General features: G+C 44.7%; 3 protein-coding genes across 5 annotated transcripts in view; all 3 read left to right on the top strand.

Annotated features, from left to right (window-relative positions):
• shisa6a (shisa family member 6a) overlaps positions 1–19,106 on the top strand; it is a 28,846-nt gene extending 9,740 nt beyond the window's left edge. Inside the window, exons 1-9 of one of the 3 annotated variants that reach the window (XM_085934136.1) lie at positions 423–473; positions 3,464–3,690; positions 4,296–4,991; positions 6,913–7,073; positions 7,982–8,071; positions 8,298–8,366; positions 15,969–16,034; positions 16,786–16,914; positions 17,481–19,106. In XM_085934136.1, the coding sequence (XP_085790262.1) occupies positions 4,453–4,991; positions 6,913–7,073; positions 7,982–8,071; positions 8,298–8,366; positions 15,969–16,034; positions 16,786–16,914; positions 17,481–18,088 (1,662 nt within the window). In that variant the 5' untranslated portion in view covers positions 423–473; positions 3,464–3,690; positions 4,296–4,452 and the 3' untranslated portion in view covers positions 18,089–19,106. Of the gene's footprint in view, positions 1–422; positions 474–3,301; positions 3,377–3,463; positions 3,691–4,295; positions 4,992–6,912; positions 7,074–7,981; positions 8,072–8,297; positions 8,367–15,968; positions 16,035–16,785; positions 16,915–17,480 lie in introns of those variants that run through there. The other 2 variants (XM_085934137.1, XM_085934135.1) reach the window with 2 other exon arrangements.
• Positions 19,107–20,586: 1,480 nt separating this feature from the next.
• pirt (phosphoinositide interacting regulator of transient receptor potential channels) lies at positions 20,587–22,167 on the top strand. Its single transcript, XM_085933161.1, has 2 exons — positions 20,587–20,673; positions 21,435–22,167. Exon 2 carries the CDS (start codon positions 21,438–21,440, stop codon positions 21,843–21,845), a length of 408 nt encoding a protein of 135 aa, XP_085789287.1. The 5' UTR covers positions 20,587–20,673; positions 21,435–21,437; the 3' UTR covers positions 21,846–22,167.
• A 325-nt stretch (positions 22,168–22,492) lies between these two features.
• On the top strand, positions 22,493–24,265 carry tmem238l (transmembrane protein 238 like). The gene has a single exon (XM_085933160.1). The coding sequence runs from the start codon at positions 22,641–22,643 to the stop codon at positions 23,322–23,324; it is 684 nt and encodes a 227-aa protein (XP_085789286.1). The 5' UTR covers positions 22,493–22,640; the 3' UTR covers positions 23,325–24,265.
• The last annotated feature ends 3,280 nt before the right edge of the window (positions 24,266–27,545 follow it).

The following is a 27,545-nucleotide window of genomic DNA, read 5'->3' on the forward strand; positions in this document are numbered from 1 at the left end:
CAGCGGTCCGGCCGGAAAATGGATGATGACAGTCAATTTTTTTTCCGCGTATGAAAGACTAGAAATAGAATCGACCTTGACTTTTAAGTTGAATTTATCAAGCTAGGCCTCAAATGAAGACAATTCCTCATTGAGTATTTCATAAATACAAAACTTTGAACTCCTCCCTCCACATTTCTCAAACATTTCAAAGGAATCTAATTTCAAACATTTTTTTCAGTCTTCCACATTTCCCATAGCAACATTCCCAAATCCTTTCTGACGTTTTCCATTTTGACCTCCCCTTTGCTTTTCTCCAATTTCTGCCGATAATAGAAGGAATGTGTGTTTGCTCATCCCGGTCGCCATGGCAACCATGTAGCTCCACTCTTTACCGCAATTACCTTTGGTGTCATTTCAGTTGCTTTGTTTGCTTGTGGATTCCGTAGACTACTTCCTGCCGTCTTGGGTCGCGCGTCGCCAGCCATGATAAGGTGATTGCACATTCTGGCGGTGCGCAAACACATTTTTGTCCTTCTGGAATAATGATACTGAAACGTTGCGAATGGAGCTTTTTGTTTAGGATTATGATATTGATCATAACATAAAATGTTTACCTTCCTTTTGATGATTTCTGCTTATATGTCATCATGTTTGCTTTATCTTTGTTAGGGTCAGGGCATTGTGCTAGTTAAGTCAGCTAGCAGTGGTGCAAGCTCTGTTAGTGTTTCTGTTAATTGCCCATTAACATACTAATGCGTTAGCCTAGCATCAGTGTGTTGTTATAGTTTTTTTACCCTGATGTAAGACTGTGAAAACCCGTTAAGCAAAGCTAGAAAAAAAAAAGTCACGATCGATTCAAGTTTTGTGATATTTAAACGAAGCTCTGTCTGGAGTGAACAAGAAATGTATTGATCTTGGAAGTCAGTCGCAGAAGTGTGCTAAGCGCTACAAAGCTAATAAGTTGTGTTGACGTGAGAACGCAATGAAGTGTTCAGGATTGGTTGTGTATTGATTAGTGGCTTAGGACGCTTAACGCTTTTTGTAATTGTGGCGGAGTAGAAGCTGCTAGCCTGCCACACATCTGAAAAGCAACATTTTGAATTGGGTCAGAGGGTTCGTGTGTTGATTATGTGTATGCGCATGTTAAGATGATTTGAAGATTCGCCTCAGACTTTGCCTGGACTAAAAAACAGCAACAGCAGGGGAAGAGACATTTATTGAATGCTGTCAACCAGTTGTTTAAGTGAATTGTTTTCAGGTTAGCTGTCAAAGTGTCAACACTTAAGTATTTTGCAAGCTAGCCCCTAGTCCTAAAATTGGAGACTACAGTCAACGCAAAGCTCCCCAACCTAACTTCCATCACTCTTATTGTCGCGTGTGTCGATTGTGTTTCGAGACAAAGTGCAGACAAGCACGTGTGATGCACAAAATGTCTGTCCAGATATGATAAAGCCGTCGTGTTGTTGTTGAGTTTGAATCACGGAAGTTGTGTAGTCATCAATTGTTTGGCGTGCGGGCTGAGCCACCGCCAAGCTCTCTGATGGATTTACACCAGCGACACAGCCAGGTGTGTTGTTCATCACCTGATAAGACACACACACACACAATGAGGAGAGTAAATGAAGAGACGGACGGCATTGTCTCGCCTCAGCAAGCTCTAAATCAACGCTTTACCTGGGCTTTGTTTAACACTCGTGACAAATGCAAATGTAAAGTTTGCATGAATCTTCTTGTTGATTAAATGTTCTTACGCTGACATCCACAACGCTCAGTTAGCAATCAATCTTATATATCTTTGCTATATGTTGCTTGGTTTTTATGATTAATCTCTTTCCAAAACTTGAACTAAAACCACATTGTATGAAATCCAATGCAACATTTACAGTCGGAAAAACAAAATGTCCAAGAATTTCCTCCGAGGACGCCGCGGGCCCAACGGCAAAAATGGACTAAACGTGCACAATGAGGATAAACGGAGGGGCGCGCGTGATATGACCTGAGGTGGGCACAGCTGCTAACACGCTAGCGGCTAATTGGACACCTTGAAAGGCATCATTAGCTCGGTGTTTTTTTCTCTCCAGAAAACAAACGCCTTCTTCAGGCTGAAAGAAACAAACACTTGCCAATTGAAACCATTATCATACTGCGTCATTGTCAAATTGTGTGTGTGTGTGTCCTAAAAGGCTTGCTGTAAACACACACACACACTTTATTGTTGTTGTGTTGAAGGTGGCTGGCATCCCAGTAGGTTGTCATTCCGTGGCCGAGCGGGTCCTCCTGTGTGGCGTTTCATCAAAGTAGCGTTTTAATTTCCCCCGGCCACACTTTGCATGCGTAACAATTGATTATTGCACACTTTTATTCATTTGTGCTGCACTCGCACACTTTGGCACTTAGGAGGACTTTGACCGTCTCCTCGTTGCGAACGCTCCAGAGTGGAAAGTCAGGAAGACATGACAGGATTCCGCACTGCCAAAACGTTTTGTCACGTTGTAAAATTGTGCTTAATTTGCTAATGCGAGTGAAAAAAGTATTTTGTTTGCTAATGTGACAGAAAAATATTATCAAGACTGGCTTTACAAATTACAACATCACAAACGAACTGGAAAACAAACTCAACTTTGCTTGCTATCAAAGTATGATGACATCACGATTGCGGCTAGCCAATATTTTTCATAAAATCAAAGACAGCAAGCAAGTCCCTCGTGGCCATGAATAATTTCCTGATATCATTCGATACGCTCCTGCCGAAAGATTTGTGTCAATCTTGTAAACACATTTATTTATTCCGTCGAGCAGAAACAAACAAAATGAGTCTCATCAAAATATCAAAACGTTTTGCACGCGCGAAGAGTCTTTGCTCATTTGCATAATGTTTGCCTAAATAATTCACACGCGGGAAGCCGAGCTCGCCGGCAGGTGAGGCGGACGGACTTTAAATCCGCACGCGCGGAAAAAAAAGCTACTTTATTTAATCCATTCAGTGACTTGAACTCTGATTAATTGGGAGGAGAAATTAAAATCACGCGGCTGAGAAGTTGCAAATGCGCTGACAAACCGTGACTACAAATTTTCCGTTACGTACTGGCTGATTTACAAAAAAAATGGTCTTTCGAGTAGTCCTCGAACCCTGACCTCAAGCTGACGTTGACGAAACACGGGAAGGACTTTTCCGCAGTGGCGGGTGGCGGCTCAATTAATCCAACCGCCGCTTCCCGCCAGAAGCGAAGATAACAAACAACATGAGTGGTCGCCCACGTAAAGATAAAAGCGCCTGCGAGCTCAAGCGCTCCTGGCGACCATTCAAGGCTTTTAAATTGATGCCTCCAAGACACCTGTGAGGAAAAAAAAAACATGGTCGACGATCTTGATGTATCACAACGAGCTAACTCAGGTAGCTTGTTCTTGCATCATGATGACCGAGCTGGATTGGATCTCGACAGCAAACTTCTCTGTTTTGTGTGTGCGTGTATCTGAACAGGCTTGGACGCCGTTTGTTTTCTTCGTGTCCAGCCCGGAGGTGCGCGAGCGGGAGGAGCGCCGGGCACGCCGCCAAGGGAGGAGAAAGGGAAGAGGCACCACCTGAATGATGACGTCCGAGAGAGAGAGTGAGAGAGAAAGGATGGAGGAGGGGAGGGGAGCGAGGGAGGGGTCTGCTCTCTCCTCCACTCCTCATTCAGTTTGTTCATCCGAGCAGTCAAGCCGCTGGTAAGTTCTTCTTCTTCTTTTCAGGTTCTTTAAAAGGCGTTGAAGTGACGTCATATTTTATTACTGTCAACTTGTTTGCTGGAGAAACAAAATTCAGTGACTGTAATGATATATATTTTTTTCGACTCCAGCCTTCCTCTGCTACACCCCAAAAAAAAATTCTCGTGCTAGTAAAGCCCCTACATCTTCTTGCGGGTTTTTTATTTTTTTAATGCCTTCCTCAACTCCGACTGCTACTACACTATGACGTTTCTGCGCTACTTGTAGTCGAATAACTACTTGGTGGTGATGGTGGTGATTTTTGGTACACCACTCGGTCTCGTTTTTCCGCTGCGCCGCAAAGAACGACATCAGAACGACTGTCATCTTACGACTGTCATTTTTTTTTCCATGTACTTCTGCACGATGGAGCAACTGAGTTTTCTTGCTGGTGACATTTTGATGACTATGGTGTGACATTTCAGCACGCTAGTGCAGTACAATGACTAGAGGGAGCACTAGTAGGATTGTTTCACTAGTCTGAGCTGTACGGTGCACGTGTGAAAGGATTGTCTTCTTCAAAGTGCAATGATTGAATTGAGTGGTTTTGGTGTTCTTGCGTGAAGGCCACGTCTCAGAGGCAGGAGCCCAATCTCAAGTGCGCCCGCTCTCGGAGGATGCAGCGGCGCGTGGCCGGAGGTTCCGGCGCGGCGCGCGTGCTCGGACCCGCGTTAAAGACGTCGGCGAGGATCTCCCGGAAGTGAGTCCGCGGCGGGGCGCAGCATGAAGCCCCTCCTGCCGCTGCTGCCGCTCTTGCCGCTCCTGCTGCTGCCCGGCCCATACGGGCGCTGCGCACCCGCCGACCGGCGGCACCCCAAGAACAACGGCGAGCCCCGGTGGGCGAGCGGGAGCACGGCCGTGCCAGTGTGGGCGGCGGCGACGCAGCTGAGGGCCCCCGCCCTCCAACACGACACCTGCCTGGGTTACTACGACGTGAGCGGGCAGTTCGACAAAGAGTTTGGCTGCAACAACACGGACCACCGCTTCTGCTGCGGGAGCTGCTTTCTGCGCTTCTGCTGCGCCGACCGCGGCAAGCGGCTGGACCAGACGTTCTGCACCAACTACAACACGCCTGACTGGATCAAGACACAGCCGCCCTCACCCGCCCCCACCGGCGACACCTACGACCCCGAGCTGGACCGCACCAACGCCACCGTCTATATCAGCTGCGGAGTGGTGGCGCTGGTGGTCGCCGTGGGGATCTCCGCCAAGGTGGCCTACGACAAGGCCACCAAGAACCCCCAGGAGATGAACGTGCACAGGTGGGCCGACGCGCAACTTTCCAGGGTGGGGTAGAATTCTCACACCAATCGTCACTCTGACAAAACTAAAACGTGAGACCGTCATTACTTACATGGCGCGCGTGTGCATCCGTGTGTGCGCGCTTGCTCCTGCGTCTGTCCGGAAGCCCTGGGAATGCAAAATGTCATTGATAGTCTTGCCGCTTCTCATGTTTGTATAACGACAGCGTGTTGAGTCCCGAGGCCGTCCGGCTCATTTTCTTCACCGACGCAAACGACCCAATGACGACGGCGCCTCGGGCGGACACGCACACCAAGATTCATTTGTAGTTTTCCGAGACAACCGCTTTGTGTTGTTCTGCATTGTTTCAGTGTAGTTGGTTGATTGGTGCGGTAAAGAGCTTTTAGTTGGGCTTTGCTTCAGCACGGTGATGGAAGAAAAGGAGAAAAGAAAAGTGCTTGCTCATCTTTTGTTTCATTGTTTCAGTGAAGGAGCCGACTTGCAGTGTCTTGCTTGGTTTCAGTGGAAATTTTGCTTTTGTCCGCCTGCTATTCCACCAACGGCCGGTTGGCAAGTTTCAATGTAGATAGATAAGTTTGGAGGATTGGATGCATCCCTGCTAAGTGACTCGCTAACTCAAGTTCCGTGAACAAACGTCAACACGCACATGCACACAACTGTGGCCATGCATAAGTATCGGGACACAGACTGAAAGTCATTTGAGTCATGATGTAAATAAATGTTTTGCATTCAGAGGATGCTTAACCTTTAGAGACTTTTTTAAAATGTCCTCCCCCAAAATCCCCAAAGTTGACTTTGCTGCTAGCAAAGCAAATAAGTCAAATGTGTTGAATTGTGTTCCGTCCTCTCAGTGACTGATTGTGCGAGTGAGCGGCTGAGCAGAATGTTGAGGCGCTGGCAGACCTTTTGCTTTGTGTGACCTTCAACGCACAACTAAACCGCTGAATTCTCTCCTTATTGATCAGCTTTTTGTATCCAGCAGAGAGAGAGAGAGAGAGAGAGAGATGCATTGCCTGTCTGGCTAAGTGCACGCTGTGTGTTAGTGTGTCCGTGTGTGTGTGTTTGTGTGTTCCATCTCATGTTGCACTCGCGTCATGGTCCAGACGGGCCCAATTTGGCCAAAATAGAAGCAGGAGAAGAACAAGATGTGATCGCATGTCTATCTGCCACTTGATTAGGTACACCCTTTATTGACATCCAATACAAAAAGAAAATGGCAGTGTTAGGAATCCCTCCCTAGTCACTACCTAGTGAGCTCATTGTATCTCAAAAAAGTAGTGAACGCCCAGTGAGCACTAGAAAAGTGGTGAGGATAGCCTCCAAGGAACATCAAAGCTGACCTGTGGTGTTCCTCAGAGCTCCTTTCTCTGCCCACTGAAATTCATGCACTGATATAAAAATGTGCACCGATCACAACAGTGAATATTGTGATGCTTTTTTGTATTTTCTACGCAAAACCTTTCGCCAGTCTCCCGCCTCGCTCGACATTGCGCCCAAGTGGGACGCGGCGAATCAGGCTGCCCGTGTCGGCGATGGCGGACTAAGCTAAAGTCTTCTTCTCCTGGTAGGGAAACGCTATTAATACCCACAGTGGCTCCCAAAGTCACACACGCCGGTGGAAAAGTAGAGTACGTACTGGCTTTAGGTCCTCATTGACACACTTTCTCAAAACATGCCTGTAACGACTTGCACTTCATCAACTCGCAGCTCTTTCGACACGGAACTTAATGTCAACACATTAGCAAAGTGTCATTATAAAGACAAGCTACATTAGAATAATATAGTAGTGTGTTTGCTCACTGGGCCCCTCGGGTGTCCCCCTCGCAATTTTAGAACCCATCGAGACTACTATACCAAAAATAAAGGCAAGCATAACATGTACAGCCGTCAATGTCGCTAACCATCGCCGTTTGATTCCAGAGCGCTGGCGGACATCTTGATGCAGCAGGGCCCCGTTCCCATTTCCCAATACGAGCACGACAACATGGACGCCATGATGGATGACTCGCCCAAAGACGGCACACCCGTCCGGACCGCCAAGAACAACTACACGCCCGTGCACGGCAAGTCCTCCAACCATGGTACTTTTCTTGTCTTCGGGAACGTGATGAGTTTAACATAAACGCACATCCAACTACGAATCGTCAAGCCAGCATGTCTTTTTCCAGCTAAACCAACTTTTTCCGTCAGTGCTCTGGGGGATCGGCGCTCGCGGGCGCTCACTAAGTGCCCTACTAGCGCGTCCCAGATTCGATGGTGTCACCTCTCCGGAACGTGACACTTGGATAGTCACGTGCCAGCTAAAAGGCTAACGTGCTAACATCACCGCTCGATGACTTTGCTTTTCGAAGTGAAAACAACACTTGGGTGACTCAGCAAAGAAAGTCATCATCGCTCTACTGGTGTTTTGTTTTTTTTTCTCACGAGGGGGGTAAACAAAGTGCTAATAACGACATTTGTTTAAGCCTAGTGGAGGAATTAAGCGCAGTGTCGTCGTTGATCCGTTGTGGATTTGTAACCCTGGCAGTGGCAAAGATTTTAATAACACACCTGAGAATAGTTTTGAAATTGCCATAATATGTCTCCCTTAACCTTTCCGGCCCAGCCGATCTTTTTGTGAAAGACGACAAAATGTGAAGAAAAAGCCTCGGCTCATTTGCATAAAACCTTCTCTCTCGCCTCTCTTAACCTCCGTCACGCTCACGTATGTGCGTGCGCTATTGATTAATCCTAACTCGGTAGAAGGCGAGTGTGTTTTTGGGGGGCGTAATTGGTTTGCGCCCCCCACACGGCATGTCTATGATTGTCCGGACATTCGGCCTCTCAATGGCGAAAAGGTGGAAGAAGTCCAAAGTGACTCAGTCCCTTCATTAAAAAGCCATCAAGAAACCTCCTCCGCACTGTGATCGCTCCTGTTGTCCAGGTGTACTTCATGTAGTGGTGGCGTCATCATGTTGCTATGGTAACCAGTGTCTGTGTGTGTCAGCAGGGCACTATGGGATGGAGGCCCTTCACAACGCCAGCGCAGACATGCTCATCTCGTCAGGCTTTGTGACACTCGGGCGAGGACACCTGAAAGGTAACAAAGTCAGTTTTTTTTTTTTTATTCCGATCGTTTGAATGCTGCGGACAATGTTGGCATTTCTGCCGCCAGCTGGTGACCGCCCGGTCAAGCTTGAAGTGGCATCTCGTGTGTGACAAAGTGACACTTCCTCAGCGGCTAGTGCGAAGGCATCATTTTTGCACCATTGTTCTCCGCTCTGATTCATCAGCTTCTCATCTACGCTCGTTTTTTGTTCCTACAGCGCAGCATTCCATCGACGAGTCGCCGCAGATGTCCTGGCAGAACGAGCTGGACCTCCCCATGTCGTACGGTACGTCCAAGAATTGTTCCCCGCTTTGTGCTGAGGAGCCTCGGTCATTAAATCGACGCTTTGAATTACACAACTTTGCCGTTGGAAAATCTGCGTAGCTTCATGCTAACTAAGAATACAAAACGCCAATGACGGGTTATTCAAGCTAGCATCGAGGTTTCGGTGTTATAACTCACGAAGCAGCGAATATTTGAACCATTCAATTTAAAAGCACACATGGAGCAAATAACATAACAATCCTCACTGGCGTATATTCTTTATCCTCTGTAAAGAACGACTCATCAATGCATCTTACTGAGTTGTCTTGCATACTATTATGTCATCATCACTTTTATTATCATAAATGGGTTGTTTTTCTGATTCAAAAAACATAACAATTTCTTAGGTTTAATGTAACCGATTGATGGTATTTTCATTCGCTTCAACGGGAAAGTAAGTCAAGGTACTATTTTATTATTAGTGGCTGCATGTTGTGTGGTTGAGTCCACTTGGCTTTTCATTTAAAGTCCCATTCTCTTCTTATATTGTGTGTAAAATAATAGAGTTGTTACTTTTGATAATTATCTCATAAGAACTTGATTGGAAAAGGCTTCCCAAATTAACAGAGGCAAAAAAGTGACCTCGGAGCCTTCAACACATGTTCTGCCTAATAAACCATAAAAAGTTATTTTCAATCAATAAACTGCGCTGCACCATTACTTTGACTCAACTAACAAATGAAATTAGCATTTGGAAAGGCCAACACACACACACAACTAAGCATATAAATATATATGAAAATGTCAAAGCTGCTGCAGTGAGAGTAAATCTTGTGACATTTTAAAACAATTAAATCACGTTTAATAAATCAAGTTGATGTTTGGACCAGCTACAATTGTGTCGGCTGGTTGTGCTGCTCCACATGCTGGAGTTGTGCTTCTTCTTCCGGTTCAGTTCCTTCATTGAAAAGTAAGCAACCTCCTCCCAACATTTTGGATCCATGTTCTCTTGACATCAGAATCATCTTTCTTGACAAGACTTTGGATGACAAAGAATCTTTCTTTCCACGTTTCTTTTCCTCATAATGTAAGCGCCCTGATTGCTCATTTGAGCTGTTTTTATCGCAAAGAGATGCAACGTCGCCATCTACTGGCATCAGTTTGTCATTAAGGTTACGTGAAAGAATTTCACGGTCGACTTGGAACAGACTGGACAAAGTTTGTTGTTAGTAGTCAATAGTTGGATTCCAGTTGACAATTTTGAACGTCCACGCCATTTTTATTATTTTCGGTTTTGGGTCAGTTCACTTCGTTGTATTGCCGTTGTTGGTTAGCACGGGGACGCTTCCATGCCCAAATATGGTCGCTTGACCATGTACTTCCCGCTTTTCCACAAGATGCGCCCAAGGGGATTGTTACCAAACACCCACCACCTGAAACTCCTTCCTCCCTTCCTCGTCCACTTGCAGTGACCTTGCTGCATTTTTCCTGCCTTGCTGGACTCATGCGTGTGTTGTGTGGGTTTGCGTCCACGTGGAATTGAGAAAACCCCGCTCGAGTAAATTGCACGTCAGTTTTCACCCACGTTTATCTTTTGCTCTCGCCGACTGCACGAATCCCAAGCAGCAGCACGTGACAAGCCAACGGGCAGCCGAAACGTAAACACGTTGCCATGGCTACGCCCTCTCCTAACATGTATTTACATTCATCTCTTGCTAGCCTGGAATCGAGTGCGGCTCGGACGGCTCGCCATTGCCGTTTCAAAAGGGAACCGTGAGCGAATGTCACGTTTGACATAGGTGAATCCTGTTAGCTTGCGCATTAGCATCACGTCAATATTTGTGATGAGAAATACCGACGCAACGACACGCGCAACTGTTATGCGGCTACACTTTTTGTGTACAATACACAAACGGGACGTAAAGGCAAGAGTACTTTGACGGGAAGTGAAAAGTCAAGTTGTTACTAAAATATTGGGACACTGTGAGAAAAAGTGTTGGGACACTGATTCGTCACATCAGACGTCACATCAGACGTCACGTCATTATCTAAAGAGGGGGTGAAAGGCAAAGGCCAGTAAATGCATCATCTTTTGTTCTGTCTTTGATGTAGCAATTTTGCACAGAGGGGCTATTGTCGGCGGGTGTGTGGTCACAAGCAGACTCCTCAAACACACACATACACACAAATGATGGACACACAAAGGGATGCTGATGATTGCGTCGCAAGTTGAAGTCCCCAGCAGTTTGGCGTCATTAGTCATGTTTGCTGTGAATGAAGGAAGATGCTGCCCACTCGCTTCCTGTGACCCTTTATCCCACACAAACACGCACACACACACACCTTCAGCATCGTCTTTATTTTGAACTCAGCATTTTCCCTCCGCCTTTTGTGCATACTTTAAATTCGACAGCAATCTGACGAAATATAAAGTTTTTCTTTGAAGGATCCGTTCAGGACTCCAAATGAACCTGGCACGTCTAAACATACAAAATGACTCTAAATGGCCTCTTCAAGGCAGAATTATTGTTTTTTGTTTTTTTTGGGGTGGGTCTCATCCTAATAGATATGTCTACCAAAATCTACATTACATCTACATCTATAAACTAGCTCCAGGGGATGAATTGTCCAAAAATTCTTATCGTGTTGGGCTTCATGTCGCCTGTTTCTGTCTGTTTCAGAAGCACACTAACGTACACACACACACACACACAAACACACAAGCTGCACAATAAATCAGTGCTGGTGCCACTGACTGTGAAATTAATTGAAGTTGTGATCTGGGGGCTGCGGCATAGCATCAACATCATCATCGTCAGCCCGAGGAGACTCGTGGCAACTACAAGAAAAATAACAACAGCACATTTGCGCTTATTTTGGAGCAGCTTGACTGCACGTGAAGAAAACCCAACGCTTACCGGGTTTTGTTTGATTTATTTTGAGGTCTTCCTTTCCACCAATTGATAGTTTAGGATTACGTCAATTCATCTTGCTGTTGCCATTATTTACATTCCGTTTGCTTTGCTTCAAAAGCAGCATTTCAGCCCCTGCATTTCAAAAAGTGCTTTTTTTTTTTTTTTTTCGCTCTCCCATGCAGCGAATCTCTTTTTGAGCCTGTGGTGTCCCTGAAGCACACAATCTGTGCTGGCCCACATGAGGACACTTTTCTATCCTTTCTCTTTCTTTTGGCTTTGCCACTGTTGCTTCCTTTTTGGGTCACACAGCAGCAGCGGCAGCATGAGTTTGACTTCAGTCGTACTTGTACTAATGTCATTAATAGAACGCAAATTGGCTGTGATTTCTTTTGTCCCTCGTCGTCAGTCCGAGTCGCAGTCTTAAAGGTTCATTTACATCGTGCAAGTTTTTTTATTCACTTTTTAGTGACTTCTTGTGTTAGCATCACAGCGCCCCTTCAGGCCTGGCTGATGTACAGCGGTGTGCCTTTGACATTTTTCAAACAATTCAGTGAGTACGGAATTTTTATTAAAATAAGAAACACGGGATTATTAGTTATTAGACAGTTGCCGTGTCATTAGTGGAATGTGTAGTTGGGAGCAGTCAAAACGTGCAAACAAGCAGCAGGAATTCGAGATCAAAGTGAGAATTTCACTTTTGACTTGAGCCAAAATCTTGCTCGCAATTAATTGACGCTCTTCACGTCTCTCAGCATTCGGCCAATCAGCTCCAATTGCGTCAAGGTGAGACTGAAGAGAAACGCACGAGGTCGCTCTTGGAGTAAATAAGAAATGCTAAGGCATTAATCACATTGCGAGTCATCTCTAGTGTAAAACAAATAAGACGATGTGGCCGTAATGTATTTTTTTATTCTAATATTCAATAAAGTCATATTTGACAAGGCCGAGTCTCAAACGGGACCTTGGGAATCAATTCAACTTGAAGGCTTTTAAGCTCTTCATATCTGTGAGACGCATGCAAACCAGCTCATTAGAGTTAGTGTTGGCACTCATCACGTAGACGCACCTTTTTGATCAAAAATAAAAACATTACGTCATCGTCTAAGAGACCATTTTTCCTTTAGCCTTTGTCTTGATTGTATTTCCTCATAAGTGCGTATATAAACTTTTATTCTTCGAAATAAACACACTCATCAGTACCGACTTGAAGAAAAATACAAAAGTTGTCTATTTCAATCATAAAATAGTAATTTAGCTTTCAACAATATAATTATTTGACATACATTTAATGTAATTGCTTGACTATACTAATCATATTTTCTATGTGTGTGGAGTGTGTGTGTGTCTCTGTGTGTTGTTTTTGTTACCTTCTGAGCACACTCGATCCTTTTTTTCCAATCTCTGTCTTTGTTGGCAGGACTTCATTCAACACTAGAAAAGGTTTTCTTCTTTCAAACGACACACACACACACACTTGTGTACTGGCCCACCTTGAACACGTTTTTTTTTCTTGCGCGGTTGGCATGAGAGCTGTCAAAGGTCTCCCCGTGACAAGGCGGACAAGCGTGCGAAAAGCATCACGTGACGACCAAACCTTTTCAAAGCGCCTTCACCTCTGCTGTTTCCGCTTTCACGTATTATTCGACAATTCCACAAAAGTAATTGCAGTTCAAGTCGCATTCAATCGGGTCGCAGCGGCGTGATGATTGACAGCTCAATGCTCTGAACGAACTCATTTCTCGAGGAAGCGGCGAGTGAGAAGGTTAAAAAAAATGGTTTGCTTTCAAGAAACGAAAGAGAGAATAGATAGCACTTATGTCCAAAACTTCATTGTCAGCCTCAAAATTGGGGTTTCGTTGACGCCTTAATCATATTTGACCGAATTCTTGAATTTGGACTTTGTCACCATGCTCAGTGTGAACGATGTCAATCTTCTCCTTTGGTGTGTCGGTAAAAATGTCACACAGAGAAAAAGTCCCAAATGAGGAAGAGGCTACACTGCAGGGAGAAGGCAAAGCAAATTAAATTCCCCGTAAGAGCACTTGACCTCCTTACCGGAGGGGAGGGGCGGAGGGGGGGCAGGAGGCGGCGCTTTGGCAGCCACCAAATGCCATCTTGGCCCCTCGTCGACTCCTGGCCCACTTTGCCAAACCAAACTCGACTTCTGCTTCCACTTCCTGATTTGTCCGTGCTTACTTCCTGTGATGCCCATCCCGCTTCCTTTTTTGAATGTTTCAGCTTCCTGTTGCAGTTTTGTTTATTTCCCAGTATCGTCAACACCAAGTGGACTTTTCGGGCTGAGTTGATGTGCTGATAAGTATCGAAAATTGTAAATTGAAATCTGCACAGATGCGAGTGTCCTCAGCGTTGACTCGAGTCTCCAGAGACGAACAGCACGCTAAAAAAGAAGAAAGGGAAGAAAAAAAAAGGAGGTGATTGGGTGCACGCTATTTAGGTCGTTGCGTCCTCGCTGCAGAACAAAGTGCATGTGCTCCACTTGCGTGTGGCTCGCTCCTAATTTTTATTTCTTTTGCTTTTCCGTGCATAAGCAGATCCTTGCGTGCTCAACTCGCTTGACTGTTGCATTATGGGATGCAGACAATTAACGTGAAGCCTCTTTCGCATTCCGCAACTATGCATACTTGTGACTTGCTCGGATGTGAAGCGCACGATCGACCCCTCAAAGTAACTCAACGCTCAGCCATTAATGTCTAAAACGCTGGCGACAAAAGCGAGTGCGCCCCGAAGTGAAAATGTCCAAATTGGGTCCAATTATCCTTTTTTTTTTGCCTCGCGGGTCTCGTGTGACTCGTTAGTGTGTAAAATATCGACACTAGCTTTTTTTTTTTCTGCCTCTTTGCACATTTTCCATTCGGCGTGTTTCGACCTTTCGACTTTCCGATACGAATACTTGAAAAATCGACTTTAGTCCGGTCGCAAAGTATCTAGACTTGGTTACTTCCCATAACTGCCCACTGCGACCACACAAGATCTGATAGCGATTTTTGAAACCGAAGCCACCCAAAGGGAAATATTGCAGTGGATTTAAGCGGCCTCTAGTAGGCGCTGTGTTTGTTGACAAATGGACCACAAGATGAACAAAGATGAGCGTCGAGCGACTTGATCTTTTCTGTACCGCTTGTGCACGTCCACGCGCACTGCCCCACTTAACTCAAAAGTATTTTAAGACGTCCCAGAAGCTTCTTCATCACTTCATCATCATCATCATCCTCCCTTCATGACTTCTCTTTCTCCATTTCACTCAATATCCCCACTTCTCCACTTCTTATTTGTACCTTGTGCAAATCCAGCCCAGGTGCTATAAACATGTTGCTTTCAGCATCAGCGCTAGGCGGCTATATGCTAGCGGCTCTGACGTTTTGAACAGGAAGCAGGATACTTGAACGAGCACTCATTTTTCAGGTTGAAGATAACGAGCACGAACAGATTGAACTTTGATGCGAAGACGCCCTTTTCCTTTGCCTTTTTTTTTTTTTATTGTTGTGACTACCTGCTGTGCGAGCGCTCGCAAAATCAGCCCTCACTGACTCATGATTATTATGTGCTGGATTGTTCCAGGCTGTGAAAATGTCTTTGATAAATATTCCAAGTGATTTTCTAATATTTTACAACCAGAGAAGTGACTTCCTGCAAAGTTGGGAACAAATAACAAACAAGTCTTTTTGCATATTTACAATGTCATTCATTAAGAATGGTTTGAGTCAGGTTGCGTCTGACATTTTATTGATACTTTTGTTCATAATAACGTTTGATCTTTAACAAGAACGAAAGCCGTGCTGCACCGAGGGCTCATTAGCTCATCACTGGGTCCATTAACTCCCTTGCACCTTTGATTCCCTGGTGTGCGTGCGCCTTGCGTGTGTATCTGGCCTCCTCTCAGGCGCCATGATGTATTTTACATGAAGAAAAAAAAAAAAAATGTTGCCAAGGAACAAGCTAGCGTGCGAGCGGGTGTCTAATTAGAAGCAAGATGGAAGACGGACAAACGGGAGCAACATGAAAGTGAAAAGTGGATGTTCAATGACAGCAGGAGTCTTCGCTTTGAAGACATAGCACAGCGCATTTGCTCTCGGCTTGTTTGGACTCCCAACATGGCATCGACCTGACATTTCCCGTCTCCACTTATCGTACACGCAATGTGTACAGTTTACGTATATTTAGAGGCTGATGCCAGGATTTTTATTTTTTTTGCTGGTTTACATCACTCAGTTATTTGTCGACTTTTTCGTTTTGCATCCTCCACCCAATTCGGCGATGCTCGTCCTTGACGTCTAAAGTTGTCAATGGCAGTGAACGAGTTAAAAAAAATGTCAATCGATTTTGCGGCAGATTTTTATTTGATGGCTTTTGACTCGTGATCGGCGATGGACCTGAGGAGGCGTGGCTGCGCAATCCCGCGACCCTCGGCGAGGATAGCGGCAGCTTTGTGTGATGTTCCTTCTGACATAAGAAAGAAGACATCAGATAAATCTGTGATTATCCTTGCTGGCCGCTCCGCTACTCCCGGGAGCGTTGACCCCAACTTCCTGAATGAAATAAGCAAAGAACGAGCACACAACTTTATGTACCCTCCCTGCTTAGCCAATCAGATGAGTGTACCGCTGTGACATCACTGGCACTCTGAATCTGAATGCTTGTGTTTGATGCATGATATTGATTTATTATTGTTTTTTTGTCTGTGTCTGCAGGGAACCACCATCACCATGACTACCAGCACAGCCACGTAGATCTCACCGCCCTCACACCGAAGATGGGTAAGCGCAACAACAACAAAGCAATACTTTTTTTTTTTTCTCTTTGAATGCATAGAGATATTCTAACGGAATTTAGCAATTAACTTATCATCCAATCAGATTTCCCTGAGGTCATCAACTATGCTTTTCCACACCACTAGGGGCACTACTGGTGTCTTGTGTTTGCGATAATGTGCTATGATTGTTTCAAAAAAAAAAAGCAGTGATGTCACAGCATCGCCAAACGATCATAGCGCTTAGCATCTAGTCAGATTGCTCCAAGCTCATGTGTTGCATCTGCTCGCTATGATATGATGCCATGTCTTGTGTTTCCCTTGACACTTCTTCTTTGGCTTTTGTTAGCAAACAGACACGCGCGACACGGTGAGTCCTCCTCGTCGCGATGGCCATTTCGTCTTTGTGTGTCCTTGTCACTCTGCAGCTCATTGGAAAAAAAGTGCATGGTTGATTCTTTCAAATGGGGACATTCCCAATGGGCCTTTGTTGTGAAAGCAGAGGAAAGGAAGATAAAAAAGTACCACGTTGACACCAATTTCAGATTTTAAAAGCATTTTATCAACTCACTCGTTCTGGACAATGCGAGGAGAGTGGAGGTGTTGCCTCAAGCTGCTCTGCCCCTTATCAGTGTTTTGCGATGGCTGTTTTTTTTTTAGGGGGGGTTTTGTCGAGGCATGGTGACAATCCCAATAATAATGATGGCTTGCGTCCTGATAACGGTGATGGCAAATTTTGATTGTTTGCCCCCCGGCAGAGCGAGCGGCGCGGAGCAACAACATCCTGACGGCGGCCACCGAACCCTACGACCTGTCGCTGTCCAGATCCTTCCAGAATCTCAGCCACCTTCCGCCCTCCTACGAGCTTGCGCTCTCGTCTGACTTGAGTAAATTCACCCTCTATACACAGACACACACACACACACCTTATCACAATGCTAATACTAATGCTGTTAATGCTACATACTTGCATAACAGGAAGTGTTCAAATCAAAACGGTTGTCTGTCACACAAGGGTGAAAACATATCATTAGAATTATAATTTTGATGATATAATATTAGGATTGATATAATATAATAAAAATATAATAATTATTATTAGGCCACTTGTAGCTCAATGTACATTCTTGACATTACAGGGGACCATTTCATTTTTGGTCTATGTCAGCAAAAGATCGAACAAGCGCACTAAAAAAAAAAAAAACATTTGGACCATTCATAAGTTATGGTTGCGCTGTTTATGTCGTTGTTATTAGCGTACTCTCGCTTTTGGCGAGGGTAGGGACCGATCCTTGCCACAAAAAGCAAAAATTGGCAAGGGTTACAATTACCTCCAAAATGCCACAAGATGGTAGCAACATATTGCATGAAGCCCCTCAACTCACATCAACATAGTTCCTTGCCCCACTGTTGGCTAGAGTGAACATGTGACGCCATTGTTCTTGTGCGTCAGGTGACAAGGAAATGGACGACTTTTACGCCAGGAAGCGTCACCATGTGGACTTGGGCGGCCGAGGCCACGCCCGCATGGCCAAACTGAACGCCGACCCGCCGTCGCATCATCACCATCATCATCATCATCATCAACAACGTCAGCGTCCTCGTCGCGTCCAGCGCACTATGTCCCAGGACCACGTTCTCTCGCCGCCCCGGACGCCTCGCCGCGGGGACTATGGCCTCCCCTCGTACGGCAACGGGGCCGCCGCCGCCGGGTACGGGGGCGCTCGCCACCCGTCGGAGGAACTGCTGCTGTCGGCCGAGCGCCTGCGCTCCCAGGATACTTTGCTGTCTCCCGCCATGCGCCGCGACAAGTTCCGGCAGAAAGCTATGGCACGCGCCATGTCGCACGCCGACATGCTGATGCCCACCACGCCCATCCATGAGCGCCACCGCATGGGGAAAATGCTGTCAGAGCCTGGCGACGCCTACAACACGCTTGGCGTCAACACACACGCCAGCACCGCCAAGAGGCAAGCCTTTGCTTCGCGCCGGACGCACACCGTGGATCACCTTCAGTTCAGCACGGGACATCATCACGGGACCAACGAGGTCACCGTTTGACTGCGGAAGGAGCACTTCCTGTTTCTGCTCATCCACTTCCTGTTGCCCCCTAGAATGGCGGCCAACAGCACCACAAGGGCTTTGTCGTGGCAAACCATCTTCCATTTTGGAACATTCATGCAACTGTGCAGAAGCGACGTCATATTTGTGTGTACACGGCCACCCAAACGCTAGCGATGATGTCATCGATACCTAAACAGCGAATGCTAAATGCTAAACAAAGTCATCTTTACTGTTTTATTCTTAGCATTCCTGCGGTCAGAGAAATGCGAGCGATAATGCCATCATTCGCTAAGATGCTCATTCCCAAACAAAGCTAAAATTCTATTATTTTGTTCTTATTTTGATCTTTGAAGTAGCATCATCATCAAAGATGACATCGTCATTAGCGTTCACGCGGTTACGTTCCAATTTTGTAAATACGCTTCTGTGAACACTCTTCCGCTCTTTCTTTCCTTCTTTCTCTAATGTAGACTTTTGAATATCTATATAAGGCTCACATTTACGTGAAATGTTGATTTATTAACGTCGCTACGATCGGGGTCATTCTGCGTCCAAGAGCTTGCGGAAATAATCAGATCAACGGCGACCAATCAGACTCCTTGACAATGTCGCCTCGTTTGTATCAACCCACATCTGATTGAATGGATGGACAAAAAAAAAAAGTTTGTTTTTATACCTACTGTGTGCGTGTGTGAGGCATCTATTAAGCCCCACCCCTTCCTCTTGTTTCCAGCCAATCAGCTGCCAGAATGTCCTCAGTTCCCAAGTTAGTGTTCAATTGATCTTAATTCTTCTCTGACAAACTTCAATAAAATCCACTTCTTAGGTTTGATGATTGTTGAACTGATTGACAGCTGTCATGTCCACTATTTTTGTTTTAGATGCAATAAAACTGGAAAGTTTTGTTGAATATGGATTTATTTTCTTTTTATTTATCCTCACTAGTTCAGTGCATTAATAGAACAACTAGTGAGGTAAAACTGCACTAGTTGATATCTGTGTTTGAACAAGTAGAATTTTGCAAGGTCACTAGTACTCAACTACTTTACAGTTTTGTGTAAGTAGTATCGCAGCTGCAGCCCAGCGTAAAAGTGGGCCCATTTTTTTTTTTTTTTGACGCCAACGCAAGCCTTGCTAGTGAGAAACCAAGGAGTTACATGTACTGTGGATGCCCGCCATTCACAAACGGCCATTTGCAAACGGCAATCGGGATCGAGCCAGACCCGACTGGTCAAATTCTGTGAATTTGTAGCACTTCCGTTTTTGAGGCAGTCCGAAAGTGCCGTTAGATTTTAGCCGCGAGGCAAAGTCGGCAAAGTCGGCAAAGTCACCTTGGTTGCCACGTTGCGTTTCAGGTGATCAATACAATTGATCGCTAGCTGAGGAATTAACATGTAAAGTTAATGAAGGAGTCAAACAGAACGTTCTCTGAATGCGATAGCGGTGACGTGCTAACATGTTAGCCTGAGGCGTTGCAGCGTTGTTGCCATGGAAACTATATAAGAACTTCCCAATCAGCAAGAACCTTGTTATAATAAAATAATGTTCATCTGTGCTAACGCTGCAGCTTTGCTTACCTATTGGCTTCGATGCTTTGGCCAAAGAGGTTCCTTGGAACTTGTTTCTGCCTTTCTGATTGTGTCATGGGCTGAGAAGATCTGTGAGTGATTATGAAGTTAAACCAATTTGTAAAGTCATTGTGAGACTGAAATGCAGACTGACACTTCAGACACACTACAAACATTCTCAAAAGTCAATTTTTTAAAAGGTCCCCTTAAAACATTCTTACGGTAATTTGTGCTGTTAGAAACGATTTTATTATAATTTTCGAATCACATCAGTAATGGGCCGTACTGTAATCTATTTGAATGGCAGTGCTGCCCTCTGCTGGATGCTGTATGATATCACACAAGATTGGCATTTTAGCAGCAAATTCATTTAGAAATGAGAAGCTCTTGTTTCAGTTGAGTGTGTGGCCATGTGTCTGTGCGCGTGTGTTACTTCAGATCTTCTTACTACATAGAAAAAACAATAAAGATGGATAAAAAAAAAACAGGAATAAAACACAAACTATTAAAAATATAAAGTTTGAAAAATATGAATGGTGCATATATATTTGTTGTTGGTAAAACAAAAATACGATAAATATATGTATATATATATAGTCTGTGCATAATATAAAGGTTTAGTTGCTTTGTAACTGTGTGTGTGTCAGTGTGTGACTGCAAAGTGTGTCAGCAACAGAGATGGGATGATGTCCCCACACACACACTCACACATCTATATTGACAATAGCTGAAGGCTGTCTAGGGATCAATAATAATCCAAATAACGTCCTTGTTGATAACATGCTGCCATTCCCACAGTTGACGCCTTAGCTGGAAGGTCCATGGACCTCCTTCAGGGATCCAAGTGCCAGTAGGGAGGAAGAGGAGGGGAAAGAGGCAGGAGGAGGGCGGGATGCTGGCGTAACGGGAAGCCTTTCGCCACTTTCCATTGCCTTCCTTCCGCCTCTCGCAAACATCATTAAGATTTTCTGATGAAGACTCACTGAGACGCTTGACGACGACTTTTATCCAAAGGTAAGACGATATTATTTTTCCACATGCAATGCTTATCTGGGATATACTGCGAATGCTAAGTGAGGATGATGATGAGGAGGAGAATGACATGAGAGGATGTTTGAGCTTCTTCAGTTCAACATCAATGTCATGGAAAAGTTTGGCTGCTTTATATTTAACTTAAACATCATTTGTGACAATCTGCATCCATTTTCCTGCATGGCGCTCAAGTGAATCTCCACGTCTGGTTGTGTGTGGGCTCCCTCTCGTGCAGTTACACGAAATCGTTTGGGATTTCATTTCATTTCAATCGCACGTTTTTCTAACATCCGGGAAAATCTTGAATAAGCAGGAATCAACCAACAATCCACATAAACCAGAGGTTGCCCCTCCTCCCAAAAAAATCAATAAGAATGAAGTATTGGAGAAAAAAAACTGTGAATAGGATACTGGACTGATATTTTGAATGTTTTCTAGTTCCAATTGTAAGATACTGATCAGAAATGGGTGTTTTTGGTGAAAAACACAGTTGTTTATTAAGGAATGGACAAATTTGAAAACTCTTTTTGGGATGGTTTTGCTGCTTATTTTGTTGCAATTTCTTGAAAGATACTTCAAAATGCTGGAGATAGGCTCGCTTATATGGTGAAGTGTGATTAATTGAGTGATACTTTCACCTACCACTAGAGGAAGTTCACAGATCTGACTCTGAGAATCTCCGAGCTGTTGTTTCTAGTTTCCCGGAATTCAGAAGCAAATTTTCTCTTTTTTCATATGTGTAGGACATGATGGCGGGGAGCCCCGAGAATATCGCCATGGGCGAGAGCATGCTGTCCCAGTCGCGCGACCAGCTGACACCGCCCAGTCGCACGGAGAGTACGGTATTCAGCCTGTCGCGCAGCGGGTCGCTGTGGACGGCCGAGACGCCGCCGGGCCGGTGCCAGGTCTTCTGGTTCCCCATCCACTTCATGTCGACGGGGGGCGGGTTCCTGGCGTGCGGCGTCATCATCAGCGGCCTCTACTTTGCCGGCCACAGCCGCAAGGTCAGCAACATCCTGGGCCCCGCCCTGGTTTCCATCGGCCTGATGGTCTTCGTGGTGGGCGTGGTCCTCATCCCCATCACCAAAGAGAACCGGAAGCGAGCTTTGAAGAAGCCCCTCGTCTTTCACCGCCAGCCCGCCTTCAATGTGTGAACTCCACCGGGATTTCTATGCAAATTTTGATATAGTACGTTAAACGGTTGAGTCAAGTTGAACCCATTTGGACAGTTTCACTTTAGGGGTGTGCTCACTTTTGTTGCTAGACAAATGCGTTTTATTTTTTGTCATATCTCGACTATTTGACATTGTAGCAGAGCGTCATTTCTTAAGTGGAAGGCCTTGATCAAATATTTACACAAATGGGAGAGGTGTCCTCACTTTTGCGAGCTCGTGTTGAGGTTTGACTTTATTGGCACGGTGCAGAAAGCTGCTAGCAAGATACTTGGGAATGTTTTCAATAGCAAAGTGCACTTGAGGGCGGGACTAATGCGATACGATCGACTGAATGAATTATTAAACGCTACTTGACATTTCCTCTCCAAATCTCTCGTGAGGCCCAATGAGCGCAGGACGCCAAAGCCCTTGGACGTTAAATAACACCACACGCAAGTGATGCCTGCGCTTATGTGTGCCTTTAAATGCTGTCACAAATCACAGCAAACAACAATTCATGGTTTCACATTTATTTCACATGTTGAATCATGCCACACATGAGATCAAAGGTCAATTTGACTGGTAAATCAGTTTTTAGAAGACTGCGCGATTTGCACCCCGCCCGTCGACGCGCTGACATCCGGGACACACCTTGAAGCTGTTGGCCGTGTGGGCGGGGTCTCCCGTGCGGCAGGTGAGCATCCTCGCCTACATCCTCCGTGTGTTCTTTTCCTTGGTTTGTCGTCGCCCGTTATTTCGTTTTGCGCCAATGTTTGCTCGTCTTTGGGGATCGTCATGGACGTGAGAAGTTTGGTGGGCAAATGTTTGCCGCTGCTGTTCGCCGGCTTGGCGCTGGACGCCGCCGGCCTGACGCTGCTGCTGGTTGGCGTGTTCGCGAATGTGCGCTCGGCCGACGGGCAATTCTACGGCGACTTCTTCATCTTCACGGGCGCAGTGATCATCTTCGCCAGTTTGGGCTTTTGGGTCATGTGGTACGCAGGTAACGTGCGTGTCCCGCCGGGCGACGCGCGCGACGGCCTCGCGAAGGGCCTGGCCGCGCGCATCGTGCGCAAATTATCCGAGAGGCTCAGCCGAAAGATGGCGAGCACGAAAGCGGGCGCGATTCCAAGCACGGCCGGTAACTTGCGTATGCACGACGACAATGATTTAGCTGGAAGATCGAGACCTCACCAGGCCAGCAGGATCACGTGGGGAAAGGCCACCGTGCACAACAGCAAGCAAACGGAGCTCCAAAACGACAACAACTTTGGGAGATACCGCCAGGAAAACAACAACCAGGTTGAAAACGACATCAAAGGATATGATAACCAAGGCTTCAACCATGAAACTAACCACAACCAGGACAAATACAGGAAAGAATTTCATGAAGACTACCACCAGGAGGAAAACTACAACTACACAGAGGAAGGATACGACACGAAAGACTATGATGGCAAAGATGACGCTGTACAACTGTAACGCTAATTGCTGAGGTGTGTTGTAACAACAACCTTGAAGGAAAAAGTCATCAACAGCAAGTTTCCTTGGCAAACAGCACGGATAACTAGCCAAGTCATATTTGCCATGTGAGTTTCCATCCTAGTCATGTGACAGCCGGGCCGACCGGTTTGGCCTTGTTGACTCAACAGCCACCAGGATCCTCGCACAGGAACACACACAATATGACGTGATTGACAATTTCTCATAACATGACTGGACGTCATCTAGGCTAACACACACACACATACATACACACTTTGTTTTTTTTAAATGGTGACGCATGGCGGGTGTGTTACGGAAAATTATGCGACATGCGTTCCTTTGCTATTTTGCTTATTTATTTGTCTATGAAACATTTCTTAGCATGAATAAGTTAGAAATACAGTAAGCCCTACTACATCACGGATTTCAAGATTGCAGTCCCCAAAATTTCACTTTTTATAAATCAATATTTATTTATATCATATTGCGTCCAATTGCGTTTTTGACCACTAGGTGGCGACACACTCCTGTGAATTGTGAAGAAGAAGAGTGAAAACAGGAAGCATTTCAAGCTCAGCCTTATTCTTGCCTAATATGAAACGTAAACTCCTAATCAATTGTGATTTTAAAGTGAAGGAAGTACACCATGTTATTTATTAATAATTTAAGATGATAATTTAAATTTGTAGGTTGTGAAATATGACATTTGTTTAGAGGGATGCTATGCTTATATTGTTTTAAAAGTGTGTTTGAAGGCCTTCAAAGGAAATGCAAGTGCTGTCATTGCTATGGGTGGCCTTGGAACTAAACCCTGTGTCGGATAGAAAATATTTGTAAACCTTGTTATGTTGACTGACTTGATTGACAGTGTGATTGTCACGTCATTCAAAAGTGGAAACGATTCAGGAAGCTGACAAACAAGTCGGCCCAGCTCAGGAATGAAGATGCACTTCTTTATGAACTGGCCCTTCCGCTCCAGGACTGCTCAGAATTTATGCGAGGTGAGCTCCCAGTGTCAAAAGCAGCCCGCACGGCATCATCATCCATCTCGGCTCGCCGTCGTCTCGGCTCTGCGTCTCGGTGGGGCCATGGTGCCCAACAAATGCACGTCCTTCTTCCTGGCTGTGGCCGTGTTACTGGACGTGGTGGGCTTCCTGCTGTTCCTGGTGGGCATCTTCGCCTCGCTGAGGTACTGGGACTTCTTTGTGTTTTCGGGACCCTTGCTGATCTTCTTGAGCATCTTCCTGTGGATCTTCTGGTACATGGGTGGGCTGCTGGTGCCCGAGGAGGAGCTCGACCTGCTCAAAAATAACCGGGACCTGCCCTAAGCCATGCAGACGAGGGGACAAGATCAGGACGTCATTGTATGGCTTTGGCCGTCATCGGGGGAGCTGGAAGTTGCCTCGTGTGAGGAAAGGAAGGACCCGAGGAAAATATCTAGGTTACAGAAAGTGGATTGGAGGGAAATATTCAATGTAACTCGCGTTGACGCTGATCACACTTGACTCATGAGCTGGAGCTTTTCTCGATATCTTCGATGATATTGTTGATGTTGAGTGTGAAGGAAAAAGGGAGCAGACATCCGTGATAAATTTGGTCTAGAATTCTCCTTTGCGCAATTTTGAGACCAACTCTGGCCCTCTCAAGCCCTCAGACATTTTTGATTAGATTTACTAACAACAAAAAAACATCAGCACTTGAAGCAAACTTCACATAGATTGTATAAAGAACTGAAATGTGCAAAATGTTGCAAAAGATTAAAAAATACAATTGAAAAAAAGAATGAAAAGAATTTAAGCTATTATTGCTAAGGTTAGCTTAGCAAACCTTTCTGATGTTTGGTGGGACTTGGTGAGAAATCCTGACATCCTGTGCGTCATGGTTGCTATGTCATTTTTTTCATTGTGAATATCAAATCACAAGTCGTTGAAAATAGTCATATAAACTATAAAATGCTATTATGGTTGAGCTTTTCCGCCCCGAAAAAATGTAATTTTCCATTAAGCAAAAAAACTTGAGTAGATTTGATTTGGTTTAGTGGACCTCAAAATGGAAACGCTTGAGGAAGTCATGTGTTCTTATTTACATAAAGCTGCTTTGTGTTTTTTTTTTCCTCCCTTGTTTGTGTCTTCAAAACTTGTCAAACCGGACTCACAGCCTTTTACAGAAAGAACATCCACCCTCCCCGGAAAAAGGGACCATACCACTTTACCAAAGTGCTGAAATGACCCACCCCTTGATAATAGCAATATTGCTACTTTCTTGTCATCCATGTGGCTTCACAACTGGTCTGAACATTTGGCGGCACGTTTAAAAAAAAAAACTCTGCCTGAACCAGAAGGTGTTGTTTTTTTTGTTTTTTTACCTGATGCAGAAGTCAAACTTAACACGTGATGTGTATCATCTGTGGTCAAAATGCAAAACACGTGTTGACATATAGATACTGTTCTTTAGTGAAAGCAACACACCTCAGCTGACACGTGAGGCGGCCGGATGTCTCCCGGACATGGCGAGGAGGAGACGAATGTTATTAATGGGCTCCATTTGGGGAGGAAGCAGCCGAGTAATGGATCTCTCGCTCTGATCAAACTATTGCTCACTTGTCGTCCCAGAGGGACTCCAATGCGCCCCGCTCTCCTCTTTTGTGTTTGTAGGTGCAAATGGTTGCTGTGGTGCTGAAAATCATCTTAATTTTCTTCCCGTTTCATTTAGATGATAATGATGACAAACGTGTGGTTTGTGAGAGCTTAGTGACGTGCTAATGCTAAGTGGGCTGTCACCAGAGGGCCAGCAAAAAAAAAACAATAACAGATGAGACACAGAGATGAGGTCATTGTCCGCTTTTAAGGCGACGCCATTAGGAGGTGAAAGGTTGCTGATGTTTTACAGCCTTTACAAGAACTGATAAAATGTGAAATAAGGAAATATGTCTTCGTAACGTGGTTAAAATTTGATGTCATTCAATTACACGCTGCTATAGACCAATTAAAAAAAATGTGGCGACACCAACAGCAGGTGAAAGGTCACAGATGTTTGAAAGCCTACAATAACTGATAGTGTGAAATAAGGAAATATGTCTCGCTAACGTGCTTAAGATTTGATGTTATTAAGTTAGATGCTGCAATAGACCATTACAAAAATTTTTAAATATCAGAACAAATATATTACTTCTTTCTCTAACGTATATACTTTATAATTATTAGGATATAACCGGGATCTGTTTTAAAAAAATAATAATGATTTGGAAAATTAAGTAGAAATATTACTAATCCATTCATCATTTTTGATTCATATAATAAATACTTATAAGACAATAGTAATTTCTTTATTTGAATGAGATTAATTTGGAAAATTAAGTAGAAATATTACAAATCGATTCATCGTTTTTGATTCACACAAAAGTTATGTCGTATAACAAACATCACCAAACCTTGTCATTTATCAGATTGATGATCCGTTGCAAAAATTGGTTAAAGCGCCCCCATGACGTCACCCCAAATAACATGAAAATGTGTGGCGCCCTCTAGTGACTCGTGAAGGCTACCAGGCAACTCCCAGTCTGACAGCGCATATCTCCGGTCTGACAGACACACAGCCAGCATTCCATCGTGTTAAAATATTTTTTTTCTGAGATCATTGTTTTTGCAAAATCGACTTTTTTAATGACAAAAGTTATTACTATGCTCCCTTTCTCCCAGTATATTTTTCAACCAACATTGTCAACTTCAACTTAGCATTAAATTATAACTTTAAAAAACAAATCTACATTTAAAGTCAAGTTTCACCTTTCAATTTATCTTTTTAAAGATACCATCATTTTCATAATTACATATCACAATAAATTGATTTGTATTGCACTTTTTGTTTGTTTAAAGACACTAGTCACATCAATTACAGAAAGCTAAAACATCTACTTAGAGTAAATCATTGTTTGTTCTTTGTCCCTTACCCCCACTACTGGTTTGACAGATGCAGGTGTTTTTGTGTTTTAATGTTTTGTATTTTGTTTTTGAAACGTTTTGTAGTTGTTCTGTGTCGCCATTCGTCTGTGCCGCTTCACGTCCTCCCAACAGTGCCCCCCAACCGATCTTGAATGTGTCCTCGGATTACTCCTCCCGTCCAATTGGTCGAGCCCTCGGCTCTGCATCACTGTCATCGCATCCAATTGGCCGAGGGCGCCATCAGTCTACATTCATTCACGCCTCCTCCCTGGCGTTA

This window comes from Syngnathus leptorhynchus, chromosome 16 (genome assembly GCF_054491065.1).
Source record: "Syngnathus leptorhynchus isolate UIUO chromosome 16, UIUO_Slep, whole genome shotgun sequence".
In the NCBI taxonomy this organism is placed as follows: Eukaryota; Metazoa; Chordata; class Actinopteri; order Syngnathiformes; family Syngnathidae; genus Syngnathus; species Syngnathus leptorhynchus.